This window comes from Diadema setosum, chromosome 4, assembly GCF_964275005.1.
Source record: "Diadema setosum chromosome 4, eeDiaSeto1, whole genome shotgun sequence".
NCBI classification, from domain to species: Eukaryota; Metazoa; Echinodermata; class Echinoidea; order Diadematoida; family Diadematidae; genus Diadema; species Diadema setosum.
In genome coordinates this window covers 8,984,609-8,999,822 of record NC_092688.1, presented here as the reverse complement: position 1 = coordinate 8,999,822, position 15,214 = coordinate 8,984,609, and the positions used below count along the sequence as shown (strand labels likewise).

At 38.3% G+C, this 15,214-nt stretch overlaps 1 protein-coding gene across 1 annotated transcript in view; it reads right to left on the bottom strand.

The window, feature by feature from the left end:
• Positions 1-15,214, bottom strand: part of LOC140226837 (leucine-zipper-like transcriptional regulator 1) — a 69,997-nt gene that overhangs the window by 50,202 nt on the left and 4,581 nt on the right. Inside the window, exons 5-7 of the mRNA XM_072307264.1 lie at positions 3,986-4,094; positions 2,147-2,230; positions 549-603 (exon numbers count right to left, since the gene is read on the bottom strand). Of these exons, the coding sequence (XP_072163365.1) occupies positions 549-603; positions 2,147-2,230; positions 3,986-4,094 (248 nt within the window). The remainder of the gene's footprint in view (positions 1-548; positions 604-2,146; positions 2,231-3,985; positions 4,095-15,214) is intronic.

The following is a 15,214-nucleotide window of genomic DNA, read 5'->3' as shown; positions in this document are numbered from 1 at the left end:
ATTTCCACAGCAAATTTGTCTGACAAATGTACTTGTGCCCTTTTACCACCATAGTCTGTCTATCTGTCTGTCTTTCCTTCTTCTTTTTCTGCTTTTTTTTTTTCTTCTTTTTTTTTGTGTCTATCTGATAGGTTGTCCCTCCACAAAGTGTTTACATACCTTGGCCACAAGCCCACGATAACAAATATTTGCATCCCTTGACCTACAATTCACCAGGACCCAAGGATTGGAATGCCTATCGCGTTGCGTAGAACAAGCCGTGAAGGGGAAGAAACAAAAAAAGGTCAACAATTGACGCGCCGATGACGGGCGGGTATTGAATTCAGACTCGCTTTTCCTGACATGTCCCCGGCACTGTCTGGGACCCTAAGGGGTTGAACACACCACACACTGTGCACACACTCACAGACTCACACACAAACACATGAACCTGTAATTAAGATGAGGGCACCCTTCAGGCATTTCACAGCAATTTGATTTCTAGCCCAGTCACTAAATGCTTTGATAACAAAAACAACACCAAAACTAGGATGAAAATCATATCTTACCTCCTCCCAACATTTGCTGTCACCATTCAGGGACACACACCACATGTCATTCAACCTATTCAGATACAAAATAAAACAGATGACACAAAAGAACATATCAATAACTTCTATTAAGATCTTCCTCTGAAACTTCCAACTTGTCATTTAATGTCATTCATATTCAAGATAGAACAAAGGACATGAAAGAGAGACATCAGGTACTTCATGAGACCTTCCTTCATAACTTTGAGCGACATGAACATACACATGCAACTATTGCCTAGATTGAATCACTACCCTTCTCTCAGAGCAGGACACGAGGAAGCTGGTGACGGTCCCACTTTCACAAGCACTCTATTCTTTTCTTTCTTTCATCATTTTTCTGTTTTTGTTTTTGTGGGGGGGGGGGTGGGGATAAAAAGAACAAAGAGAGCAAGATCATGGAAACAACGGGGTTTACCCTTGCAGGCAGAAACGTCTCACATTTGGCCTTGAAACCTCTCCTATCACATGCAGTAAGAGATCACAACAAGTTTCAAATGTGATAATAGTGCCTGTAGTAAAATTGTATCCGCCAGAGAGCATGTGTAATTGATTTGTTTTAATTGACGCAACATCCTGTATGATTTCTTATCAACCGAATATCGGCTTCCTTCCTGCTTGGATATCATTTTCGCTTCTTCTTACATTTCCAATAGAATTTCTTGGGGTGCCAAGAACCACATCAATCATCAGTGGCAAGTCCCTTTGTGTGACAGAAGTTTTGTGATCCAGAATTCTAGTTACATGTTTGATGCAAACATCTGTATGTGATTTATTTTGGCCTTGACTCCACACCTTTCCTGTAAATTTGGAACTGAACCTCATCTTTGGCCTTGGATATCTGCTGCTTTTTCAGCATTAAAGAAAACTTATCTACCAAAACCATATTCACATCGAAAGATCCTCACTCTCTTTAGTCATCAATTCTGGTTTCAGAATATCATGAAGAAACAAGTTCCCATTAAAGAAAAAAATCTTGATATATCATACAGGCTAACTCGTGTCAGCTCTATTTCCATTGCCATCAAAATTATAAAGGTACGAGACGAGTACTATTAATTTTGCAACACCTCATTATCACAAGCTTATGAAAGAGATCATAAGATATGTGAGGATAAGTTCAGACTTAGAAACTTACATGTGGACTAAATACTTATATTAAGTTTTTACTGATACACATACATTGTGTACCTGAGAAATACGTAACTACTATCAACATTCACTCATCTCACATTAAACCTGCCAACATATCTGTTGGCAACATAGAAGTCAGAGCTGCCAACTTTTGTAAAAGCCTTTCAGTACTATGATGGCTGAAAATCAGTAATTTGCACCTTTTTTGAGTGAAAATCAGTAATCCTTAACAGTGTTATAGAATTTATCACAGACAATGATTTCTAAAATCAGTAATTTGCTTGTAACCTTCAGTATTCTTGTCCAATTTCAGTAGAAATTACTGAAAATCAGTACTATATGTAGTTGGCAGCTCTGAGAAGTGCATGGATTTTGCAGAAGTTACTTTTTGACGTGTACATTTGTCTGTTTGTTTCTTTGTTTCTATCCCATCTATTCCTTACCTGGCGTTTCCATCGTATCCAGCAAAGATCCAGAGTTTATCCTGCCACACGGCCGCTCCATGGGCTGATCTAGCAGGAGGTAACCTGATACAACACAGACAAAATACATACAGGTGGATGCATGTCAAATGCTGCTTTGGTACCACTGTTTTATAAAAGTCACTGGTCCCCTAGCACAAGGAACTTTACATGTGAACTGTGTTGACTGTGAAATAAATGACTCTCTGGAAAACTCTCTAATGGCTTGTGTGTGTATATATATCAGTGAGCGCAAACAATCATGCTCTCTGGCATTTCATGACATACAAAATAATGATAGAGTGGCTGATACCGTCGCCACCTTCTGTACACTGCATGAATTCATCCTTACAGTGAACCTGACTCACAAGGTATATTTCTTTCTCAAAACTTCCCCAAAGACTGCTCTTATTTCCCAATTTGCAATTAAGTCCATTCCATTTGCTTTCCTAGTCACAAATAAAACAAAACAAATAAGTGAATGAAAAAAGAATATGATTACGACAATAAAATGATAACTATAATGATGATAATACGAAAAACAAAAGGATGCAAATGTCATTCTATGCTAAGCACAGTCAACATCTGAGCTTAAAGGGTGTGTACAGTTCTGGTTGAGGTGAGGATTTAGCTTTTAACTTTTTGCGAGACATTCAGAAACCACTCTATGAGATGTCAAAGAGCATGCAGTTCTAAGGGGTATCAAAAGTTTATTTGATGAAAATCGGTTTTGAAATGGCTGAGATATCCAAAAACAACGTGAAACAAAGAGATGCTAATAAAAGGCGTGGCCTGTCGACTTTTATCATTATCACTTTTTTGGATATCTCAGCCATTTGAAAACCAATTTTCATCAAATAAATGTTAAATCCTTCTTAAAATTACATGCTCTTTCATATTTCATATGGGGTTTCTCATTATCTCACTTTGAATGTTCAAAACATGAATCCCCACCTCAACCAGTACTGTACAGTCCCTTTAAGTATTTGGCTTTTATTTGTGAAGACATGGAAAAAAACATACTTGTGTACCAGAAAGTTCACTGCACTTCCCTTGCACTTTTGTCTGGTCCTAATCAGTAATATCACTTCTCTTGCCAGTCTCTCACTCTCCAGGTTAGATGTATAAAGACAGTTCTAATCTTCCTATCTCTGGCTAGAGTTCATTTGCTCATCTGCTCACTGATAATTCATGAAAGGCTGACAACAAGAAGTACACCACCTCAAATCTGTCAACATTGGATTCATTATTACAGGCAATGGTATGATATGGAAGCCTTTTCGGATCACTCTTTTTCTCGACAACATGCCATGACAAGAAAGCGACCATTTTCGGTGCGACGCTGTCGTCACCTCGCCTGAATTATGAACATGATTCAAGCTGGGACAGTTTCACATTTCATCCCACACCCACATCTAACATCTTGGAAACAAATTCATGGACATGCTGACATCTTCACAGCCAGTGGCTGACTGGCAGGTGGCTATCATTGGGCCAGTGAAGCACATCAACACCCCTGAGCCAGGATGGTGTAAACTCAATATAGCAGTTGCTGACTAATTGAATTGCAACATTTGAAATAAGATCTTCCTCAACTCCACAACTAACAATGTTATCTAAGGTATTATAAAGCCCCCCCCCCCTCCCTCACAAAAAAGTAAACAAATACCCAAGACACAGAAAAAAACAACAACACAGCTATTGACAATCTGACTTTGACTTTGAGTGCTGATTGGTACAGTAAATGTCATAGCATTGCACGCATTGTCAAAAAATTCCTAGCACATAAGGGGTTCCGCAAAGATTAACCAGTAGACTCACCTGCCCTCAAATTTCCTCTCAATCCACTGTCCATTTGATAACTTGTACTCAAAGAGGTCATTCTTGTTTCGCAGGTTGGAGTTGGAGTAGATGTCTCCAGTGTACCCACCTGTACAGAAATACAAAAAAAAAAAAAAAAAGAAGTGTGATACGATATATTTGAAGGGTTTTACTGCAAACGAGATAAGTCCATTCTTGTCAAGTTGAGATATTTGTGATTAAATCTGCTTAAAAAAGAAACAAAGAAAATGATAAGTAAATGTTTTTTATCATAATTTCACGAAATTTCCTTGTTATGTAACAGATGAGGTATCATTGGATTAATCTTACTTTGCTGTCCTTTACTTTGACTTATTTCAAAATACCTAAATATGGCACTTAACCAATTTTGCAATCAAATTCTTTCTTTGCTTTCTTTATCCTTCCTCTAAGAGTACTGTATAGCAACACAGTGCATCATTACAATTATACTCATTTTAAACAGAAATACATCTACCATGGTGAATATCAATATAAAAACAGAAGCGGGTCTGCATCCCATCAAATTATAGACAACCACAGTGATGAGAGACCAAAGTGAATACGTTTTTCAAAAAGTATAACAGGAAGCAGTTGAAAGAGATATTTAAGGACTCAACATAATTCAGTATTTAATACTCCATTATGATATCATATACCCATGGTACTGCAAGGGTGGAAGAAAACTGAGCACGTGAAGAACTTCCCATGACTTCTTGAAAGAAGTTTGAAGAAATCTTTCTCTTGATAAATATTTTTGGGACCCATACTGTAATCACAATAAAGTTCTTGATCCCAAACTAGGATGAGCAGAGCTCAGATGCATTCATCCTCTATCCAGCTACACTGTAGTACACACACACACACACACACACACACGACACATTTACGATGTGTTGTGTGTGTGTGACATTTACGATGGCACTATCACCCAGTGGTGCTCGATGGCACTGTTACCTGGATGTTACACCTGGGTGATTGCTAACTTGTGCCTAAACATCAGTTGCCGATTAGCCACCACTTGAAAAAGATGGCAGAGCAATGTCAGAACTGTTACAGGTACAGGTAAGTTCATCGATTGAATGTGTTTAGAGAAATCTATTATCTTGACACAACACACGCATCTATACACATATCATACATTTATAGAGGGGGGGGGGGTATTCTGCGCATAATCAGCTCTCTCAGCATTCATATCACTTTCATTCACCGCACGCCTTTCTCTTTGGTTGAACTTTATCTAGAGTGAGCCATTTCTGGAGTAACTCTGAAAGTCAATATTTCAGCACACTATCAGCTATGTCAGTAGCTAAATTACAGAATTGCCTGCCAGTCCTGAGGTTACTTCCCTTTCCTTAAAAATGGAATTTCAGTAACCTGATAATTAGAGTACAGTACCTTTATAATACAGTATGCACAATGTGGGTTTGCAGGCATTGAATGACAGTGACTTGATAGAGAGTCAGACAGGTGCATAATTACTATTACATGGACATATCAGGGAGGTGGAACACCTCCCTGGACATATACTGCCCTTCTCTGTGGAAAGGAACATTACATTCTTTAATGAGCAATACCATTCTTGATAAATAAGAGTACCAATTCATTCTGCATCAATACATTTTCAGAAGGTTTGTTTGTTTTTGTTTTTTCACTTGAGAGTAATGGAATCCTGGAATAGCCTCTGAGTTCTTGCTACTATGCACATTTATGCAGTATCTATGGTTTCTATCTGTGAACACATATTATGCCAAATCTAACCAAATCTAAGCCTTGGTATTAAACTACCAATCCCATTGTTGGCCATGTTTCAAGATAAACCATTACTGGAAACCAAGAAAAGTAAAATCAATGAAAAATCAACAAACAGACAAAGCAATGTGATAAACTGGGAGATTTTTTTGTTTTGTTTAGTTTCTTGGAGGAGGATTCAGTGTGAGATCCTGACATTTCAAGCCCGAACTCAGACACACTTGAGGGTCATAATCGGCGTGAATTTCAGACTGAAGCTAGTGCATTCCTGGAGTGGAGGATAGGGAGCACATTACCATGGTAACCACATCCTCTCCCATGCCACGGAGAAGGATGTGGGCAGAGGGTATGGAGGATCCAGGAAGAAATACCAGTTTCCTCGATAGAGCAGTGCCCCGGTCTCTGGGGCACTCTTACTTTCATTGTTTGGCGTGATGTTGATTTGAAGAAAGGGTCAATAAGAATACCACATCACAAAACCTTCACTTCAATATATTTTCATGCAGGTTATCAAAAGACAAAGGCATACTTTTAATAGTGAATAAGAATGGATGCTTGATGCATACATGAGCAAATCAATAGTAGAGCTATGTTTTGTTCTTTTCTAGCAAAGTTGCAATAATCATAGATTACCAAAAGTTCTATGAATATATTCAAGTCAAGCTTTAACAGCCAAATGCAGGACACCTTCAATTAGATCTACAGATGAATGATAAACCTACAAAAATTCAATTAGATTGGCAAACTATAATCACTTTAAAGTCAACAAACCACAAAAAATGCAACACACTTTATTGCATTCAATGAGAGAATTAGATAAATAAGAGATTGCTTTTACACTTCTTGTTCAAATACAACAAGCATTGAAGATGTGGTGTTTTTAAATTGATTCATCCATGGTTGCAAATTGTATATCTCAGGGCTTGGTACAAGTATCACATAGGTTATTTATCAGGCATCAATCACACCACAAGCACATCAATATCTAGTCAAGTGATACCCTGGACCTTTTCTTACTGTCTTTTTCCTAGTTTAATGTAAAGTAATAGACCTCATTATGAAGAAGTCAGATATAACAAAACTGTCTAATAACAAGATGACCTTGCAGGTCTCAGCTCTTTATTTCTTTGATTTTGTAGCCTGACATAGTGAGAAACCCAATAAAACAAGGTAAATGTCACAGTTTTTAAATATCCTTGTTATTTGTAACAAGGTCCTACTGTATCCATTTGAGCTCAATGCAATGTCTTCACACACAGTATGTAAGCTATTTTAAGTTGTAATATACAGTACATGTACACTGTATTTAAAGATGTTCCCACCAGACTTTTTTTCTCCCTTTTTACATGCTTTTGGATAAATAACCTGACGAAATGAGAAGAGACTTTGAATGGGAACTTTACAATTGAAATTTTTGCTGTTAGTTCATTTTATCATTCTCTTCCCACTAGCTTGATATTCACTTCACATGGTCTGATACTCATATTTTGGATGACAATACTTCTAGGATATGGAGAATGTATCTAGAGATACAGTGTAGTATGCTCATATGCGGGTAAGATGGGAACAATGCTAAAAGTTCTGATGTGTAATTAGAAGTTCTAGACCAACATTCCTTTCAAATTTCCAAGACAGGATGTCGATTCTCAGCAACCTACATTCACAAACAAAGATGGTCACACATGTACTATCATTGATAAATGGTTAGTAAAAATTAATGGAACAACAAATTTCAGGACAAGCACATCAGATAGTCTCCTTTCAAGTCTGATTATAATACATAAATGTAAATGTAGAAACCTAGAATTTGAAAGACACTGATTGACAATCTTCTTTTAAGGAGGTCCGTAGGGCTCCCAAGAGACTTTGTAAATATCAGGAAATCTACTCTGATTTGCACGTAAATTGAACCTGGAACGGGACTAAAAATGTGGGAGAGTTGGGAGAGATGACTCAAAATCACGGTGCTGGGTTTACAGATCAATAATTGGGGCAGTAAATGTGCAAAAGAGAAAAAAAAAAAAGAGAGGAAGAGAGAAAGAAATTGGCAGAGGAGGGGTCCTCATAGTAACTGGACCAGAAATCATCGCGTGTGTGTATGCTACGGAAGACCTACAATGTGATCTGCCTCCTGGCACTGAGTAATGACAATTTGCTGCTGCTGCTTAGGCTGTGGACAGATGGATCCGCTGCAGAGCTTCTGCAATTCAGGAAGGGGATGGGTATGCGCTCTTAAATTTGCATGACATTTCAACTAGAATTTAGCTCCTAAAGCACAAGGCACTAACTTTGAAAGTTACAGAAGTTGCATTTGAAAGTTTTGGAAGCTCTACACACCTTGGCATTACATTGTCTATCTTTATCTTCCTGGCACATCAGCCACTAGCATAAATTCTCAATATTTGGAGCTACCTGCATACACTTTGTACTTAATGTATTATGGGGAATTTTATACCAACAGGTGTAGGCTAACAATAATGTTGCAAAGTTTTGATTAGATGTATCAGTGCCAAAATTCACCATTTGCATACAAAGTACGTGTATACGACTAAGAAATGATTATACTACCCTGCATTACCCACCAAAATGGGAGGGGGTAGTACCCCCTCCTAGTTTCCTTTTATTAGGGACATTTCCACTATTAAAAAATCAGGTCACAATAATGAGAGAGATTCACCAAAGGGAACAGCTTTCTAGTATTATCAGGGTGCTGCATAATTTTTTTTTTGTCACCACTTGCCTGAACATGAATTTTACTTGCCCGAAAAGAAAGTCCAAAAATATAAGAAAATGATATTGAAAAACACTTGTGAAGTCAAGGGCTAAATAAAACACAATCATTTGAATAAACACCACATTGATTTACTTGCTAGTAACAAACTTGGTTCGACTGAGTGTTGCTGTTGCATGGCATTAGGGCTTCTTCATGTAAGTGTTAGAAGGTTGCTACAATGTATCACTAAACAGTCATTATCTTTGGGTTGCTGTATGGTGCCTTTGTGGGTGCCTTTGTCAGTGGGTTTGTATGGGAATAACTGTGGGGATCACGGTGGCTTCAAAACTTTTTGCTTGCCCAATTTAGGCAAGCATTTTTTTCATTGTTCAAAAACACTTGCCCAACTTTGATTTCACTTGCCCTGGGCAAATTGGGCAAGTGCTTACTTATGTAGCACCTTGATTAAGAAATACATGTACTCCTGCTTAATACTGGCTTTAATTTTTGGAAGAAAATGCACATGTCTACCAGCTTACTCCTCATTCTCTGAAACTAAGTTTGATGTCAGCGTCAAAGATGATGTCGAGTGGCAACAGAAACAGACAAACAAACACCTGTCCCAAACTTGCGTGAAGTACACGGAATGAGATTACCCTGGTTGTTCTCTCCTTTGCAGAGATTCAAGGGTCGAAAAAGTTGCCACCGTGTCTCACTTCACAGACCGCCTTAAACCAGCTGTCACACCTGAACTTCCTTACCTCCTTCCTTGCAATAACACCTTTCACCTGTCAAGCTTTAGATTAGCCTTGGTACCAAGACACTCTCAGTATAGCCAACACAACTTTCAATCTTTACCTGCCCCACTTATGTGGTCACAGTCATGATTCTTGATACCTCTGAGCAGATTATTTCATCAAACACATAAAAAAAAGAAGAGAAGAACGTACATGTATTAAACAATTTCATTGAAGATACAAAACAAAGTACATCTGTTTGTTCCAATTGATATTGCAGGACAAGCAAGAGTATCATCTCCATAAATGCCTATGTAACAATCAATTCACTTGATTATGGGCATTCAAATTGCCAACTGCAACTTAACTCTTTATGTGCCATGGTGGAAACCCCCTGTGTGCCACGTTATTCTGAGACACGAAGGTAGTCATGCTTCGAGAAAGAATTCTGTTTTTCCAATTTGTATAACTTCTACAAATTTCTGTTAAGATGAGCATAATAGTAGGCAAAGTTAAAGAGGAATGCCAAGCTTTGTTTCGATATAAATTGTATGATGACTCTATTTTCAATTTTTCTTTTGAATGACTAGTTGCTACATTACTGTAAAGGCATGACTTTTGCACATAAAACCGTGACAGAAACTTAGAATATACGAGCAAATCTAGTTGGGAACATCACTTGATAGTCGATCACCACATAGAATGCAAGCCGTATATGACAGGAACAAAAGCACGAGAAACGCTTTCATTGTGCCGCGGGATTAGCAGTAATTAGCGGTTTATCGATCGGTCTTGGCGGCTTTGTTTGTTGAGCAGAATATGCGAAGTTGGCACGCCGTCGACTGAGTCGGACGTGCGAACGTGGCACATAAAGAGTTAATAACCTGTTGCAGTCTTTATATCCAGCACTGACAGTATGAAACTGGAAAGAAAAAATCTGAACTTTAGAACGGATTGTCCAATTTTCCTCACAAACTTCCACTGATGTGTTCTCCTCATATTGCTACATTCACTCAATCCACATATATTTGGGATAAAGTCCCCTTTTGAACCGCAGAGTAATACTTTAGTCACAACAAGGGGTACATGCGTAATGCATTCATCAGATAATCTCCATTGTGATTATAACATACATACACCACTCAGATGTGCTGATGGTTGCCATTTATGGGTCAGTCAACAGTGTCACTCTTGGCACACCTCTTTTGTCAAAAATAGTCTGGCATGAAGCTTGTTTTGCAATAGGCTTTCATCATGTGTATTAGCATACATACATCCCGAGTTACAGTAAGTGCAAAAGTGATATAACTGCTGACTCTGAATTTCAGTGATAGATGCATTCTATATTGCTTGATGCAAGGCTAACTTCACAACATCATGTCATCCTCATCTGGGGATGGCTCTTGTGAATTTCTGCCTCATCATCCTCAATCCTGCTCTTAGATACGAAACCAATCCTTACCTGTATGTGGCCATAGGGATACTTTCAGGAAAGAAAGGATTTTCATTACTATCATACTATCATTGCCATCATGACCAATGTCATTGAGCTATTATCACCACCACTATCATTACTATGATTATAATCATCATCATAATCATCATTACAGCCAGCAGAATATCAGGCATCTGAGAGATGTACATGTAAATCAATGCTTCTTTCCGTGGCTTCAATGCTCCTGATCACTAAGTGCCACAAATTATGCATCCTCCTGACTTCACGACATTATGGACAAATGTGCCTGTCCCCCTCCCCCTTCCCCTTCCCCTTCCCTTCCCATCTCCTTTTAATACCCCTCCCTACCTTCTAGTAAGCCTCACAGGAGCAGTCGAGGAAGTTGTTTGGTATGTCTTTTGGTTTCGATGTTATCCCCCGTTTACCATCTCGAAAATGTCGTGTCATTCAAGGCACTCTACTAATGCTTTGCCTGATATTTTGGAATGAAAGAAATTTCCAACACAATCACTTCAGAGATACAGTACTTGACCGCAATAGATTCACAATATATATTGAAACAAAGTCCCAGCAACTAGCAGAAGAGCTAGAGAGTACAACAGTGTACAGTCATCACCATTCATCGTCATTGAAACCAGATATAAACAACCTCACCTGGCCTGAGTGTTTATGCTCACTTTATGCTCATACATGTACAAGCTGCCTGGTTCCAATCCAAGCTACAACAAAAGACTGTGATATCACCAATTCAGTACTACTCTGTTCATTAAAATGCCAGTACATCATTTCAAATCATATTATAATCAAATATTTCTATGTAGATGCACTTGTTGTCCTCAAAGTACCATGACATCTCAAACATGATATGCGCGTAAACAGAGAACTGAAAGGCTTTAGTTGCATGCCCATGTAACATTATGACTGTAATCTCTATAGTGAACTTTTGACCCTCTTCTAGAAAAAAACAAAAATTGAAATCCACTGCCTACTTTAATAATGCACGCATCATCTCTAATTACTAGTCCCTGCTCATCTATCGGCAATTTTTCCTAATTCAGGCTTTCTAGAGGGATGAAGAGAGGGTCTCCATGGGGGGAAATTGAATTTGGGGTAAGATATTTCCGTAATATCATGCCAGATTTAAACATAATCTGGTGGGGGAAACGGTGGATTTAGCAATGAGCTGCAAATCAAGACTCAGTTTGGAGCTCTGTCTCTTCTCTCTGAATGACATCTTAATGGAACAGACGCCTACACTCCGCCCCACTGGTCTTTCCATCACTTTACTCATACAGCACTTTAGTCGCTGACCAGCGCATCCGCAGGCTTGCTATCTTGACTGATCAGTATAGATGGCAGGGCTCGACACTGACTTTTTTCTCTGGTGGCCTACAAATCTTCAAATGTGATATCTAGGTGGCCTAAAAAAAAAAAAAAAATGTAGTGGCCCAAAATAAATGATAGAATAACAATCCATTTCGAATAAAAGTGGCAGATCGCGCCACCAAACGATAGCCCTTTATGAAAAATCATTTCTCACTATGAAGCGAAACGACCTCAATACCTCAGTACCTAAATTATTGGGTGCTGTACATTATTCCGAAGGTTCGTTATTCCGAAGGTTCGTTAATCCGAAACACACAAATTCCCTAGACCTAGAGGTTCGTTAATCCGAAAATGAAAAAGGGTTCGTTAATCCGAACATTTGTGACGTTATTCCGAACTTTCATTATTCTGAACGTTCGTTAATCCGAAAATTAAATAGGGTTCGCTATTCCGAAGGCTCGTTTATTCGAAAATGAAATAGGGCTCGTTATTCCGAAGGTTCGTTGATCCAAAAATAAAATAGGGTTCGCTATTCCGAAGGTTCGTTGATCCGAAATGATATAGGGTCCATAACGAACCTTCGGAATAACGAGCTTTGTTTCATTTTCGGATTAACAAACCTTCGGAATAACGAACCTTATTTCATTTTTGGATTAATGAACCTCGGAATAATGAACCTCATCACATTTTTGGATTAACGAACCTTCGGAGTAACAAATCTTCGGAATAAAGAGCCTTCGGAATAATGAACCTTCGGAATAACGAACTGTAACCAAATTATTTACACATACACTTTTGGTTCACTATTTTTTTTCCCATTATGATTCTGTTGTTGTTGTTGTTGTTGTTGTTGTTGTTGTTGTTGTTGATGTTGCTATGAAGAAGCAAACCAAAAACTAAGCATACAGAGAGTTTTGCATCCTTCAAAACACTGCAGAATTAATTGATGGCAGGTACAAGTTTTACACAACACAGATGAAGTCTAGATCTGTGTCTCCGCATTGATGTGTACTCATTTACCTGCCCTTCTTCTTCCTGGGTCTCAAAATTATCATAAATCTTGATTGGGATGAGACATGACTTTTAATTACACTATTAAAATGTCAACCATATCCCATCCAAGGTGGATGTGGGGGGGGGGGGGGGGGGACTCAGCAAAGGGCTTGAATTTCACTCTAAGTTTAACTGTAACAGGATATGTAGGAAACGGAAGAGCACAGGTGACATGCTAATTCACTGGGTTAATTACATCCTGCGACAGAATTTCTCCATGTGCCTGGAGGAAAATGCAGACCACATCTGACTCAAAACTCCAGAGAAAAAGACATCCAATCTCGCTGTTCCTGAGAGACTGCAAGCTATTTTCAGGCTCTAATTGTGACAGCGCTACATCCTGTAGCGTTAATAATTGTTAACTCTCTCGGTACCAGCTGTTCACAATCACCATCAACTGTACAATATCACTGACATCATTGTGACTGATGCCACATACACTGCACAGCTGCTCACAATTACTACCGACTGTAGAATATCATTGACACCATTCTGACTGATGCAACACATTTTAGTATGCACTACTGGTGTAGGAGGTAATATTCTTCCAAGTTAGTTTTTAGTAAATGATATACACATAATATCGCCTGAGGATTTACATATAAAGATAAACACAAGTTCATATATTCATGTAAACATAATCATGCGCAAGCACTTGCAAAAATGCACTACCTACTGTAGTTACAATTTAAAGGTCCTGTTTGCCTTTGGGAGCAGTGATTTAAAAAATGTTCAAGATAACACATTTGATGCATATGTGTAGGTCTGTTGTACCGTGCCACAAAACATCCTATCATGTAAGATTTTTGCAATAAAGTCTAAAGTATAAGGAGATCATCAGTATTTTTCTCATTGAACCATAACTGTAGATGGCTTAGTTTGGAAACATTTTCATTATAACTATTGTTCACATTTTGTGTATTCACCAATACTTAAAATGGATTATACGGATTCAATTTTTTACAGTGGTTGTTTCTTTCCCTAATTCACATTTTAGAACTAATTTAAAGCACTAATGCCGTGTTTTTGTTTCTTCTGCAAATGGTAAATTATGCCTTTAAGCTAAAAAGTGTGTCTGCTATCCCTTCCAACAGACAACTATAGGAAATTGAGGATGTTAATGATCATGAACATTACACACATTCGTGCAAATACTATGGAAATACAAATTTAGTATGAAGTTTATTTGGCCTGTCTATCCGGCTTTATTTTTATAGATTGCTGTGCCCCTGAACAGACTATCAAATTGAATTTATTGAAGTTTCATTATGACTCATAGACTCATAAAACTTGCAAGGTCTTTTTTTCCCCTTTTGTCAAAAACCTCATGATGTTTACGAATAATCATTATCTTTTGCCAAGGGAAACTCTGCGGCAAACAGGATAAATGGAATAAAATCTATTCATAATGATAATAACAAAAACTAGAAAAGCACTCTGACAGCGCAGACCTCCACCAAGCAGCTACTTTCCACCGATGATCTTGCTTGTCCAAAAGAGATTTTTCTCCTCTCCACCACTGGGGAAAAACTCTTTGGGCTTTTCATAGGGATCAGTGATTTCCACCCATAGGTATACATGCTGAAAAATTGCCCGATTTCCCACTATAGAAGCCTTTGTTACGTCATAAACCTTCAGCTGCGTGGCACGCCTCGCCCTAGCAGAAACTAGAGCATGCACTTTAGTGCGCGTTTGAAAACCTAAAAAATGCGCAGCTTGAACTCCCAAGTTCATTGACCCTACATGTCAAAATATCAAAAATCCTTCATAAATTCCCCCAAAATTCTCGGATCACTACCAAAATTTAATCATTTGTGTAATACTTGTGTCATTCTAAACCTTTTCTGTAAGTTTCATTCAAATCCATTCACTACTTTTTGAGTTATTTTCAACACGGACAAGCAAACAAACAAACAAACAAATAAACAAACAAACCAACGGTAACGAAAACATAACCTCCTCCCTTGGTGGAGGTTATAATAATATAATGATAAGGCGTCCTTTACCCAGAGTAGCCTCTTCAGTGTTGTCACTGTTCTACCAGAGGGCAATGCCATTATTATTACCCTAGCATTGCCAGGTACATTTGTACCCATTTATACACCTGGGTCAAGAGGGACATTGTGGGTAAAAACATCTTGTCCAAGGACGTAAAGTACTGGACGGGAATTGAA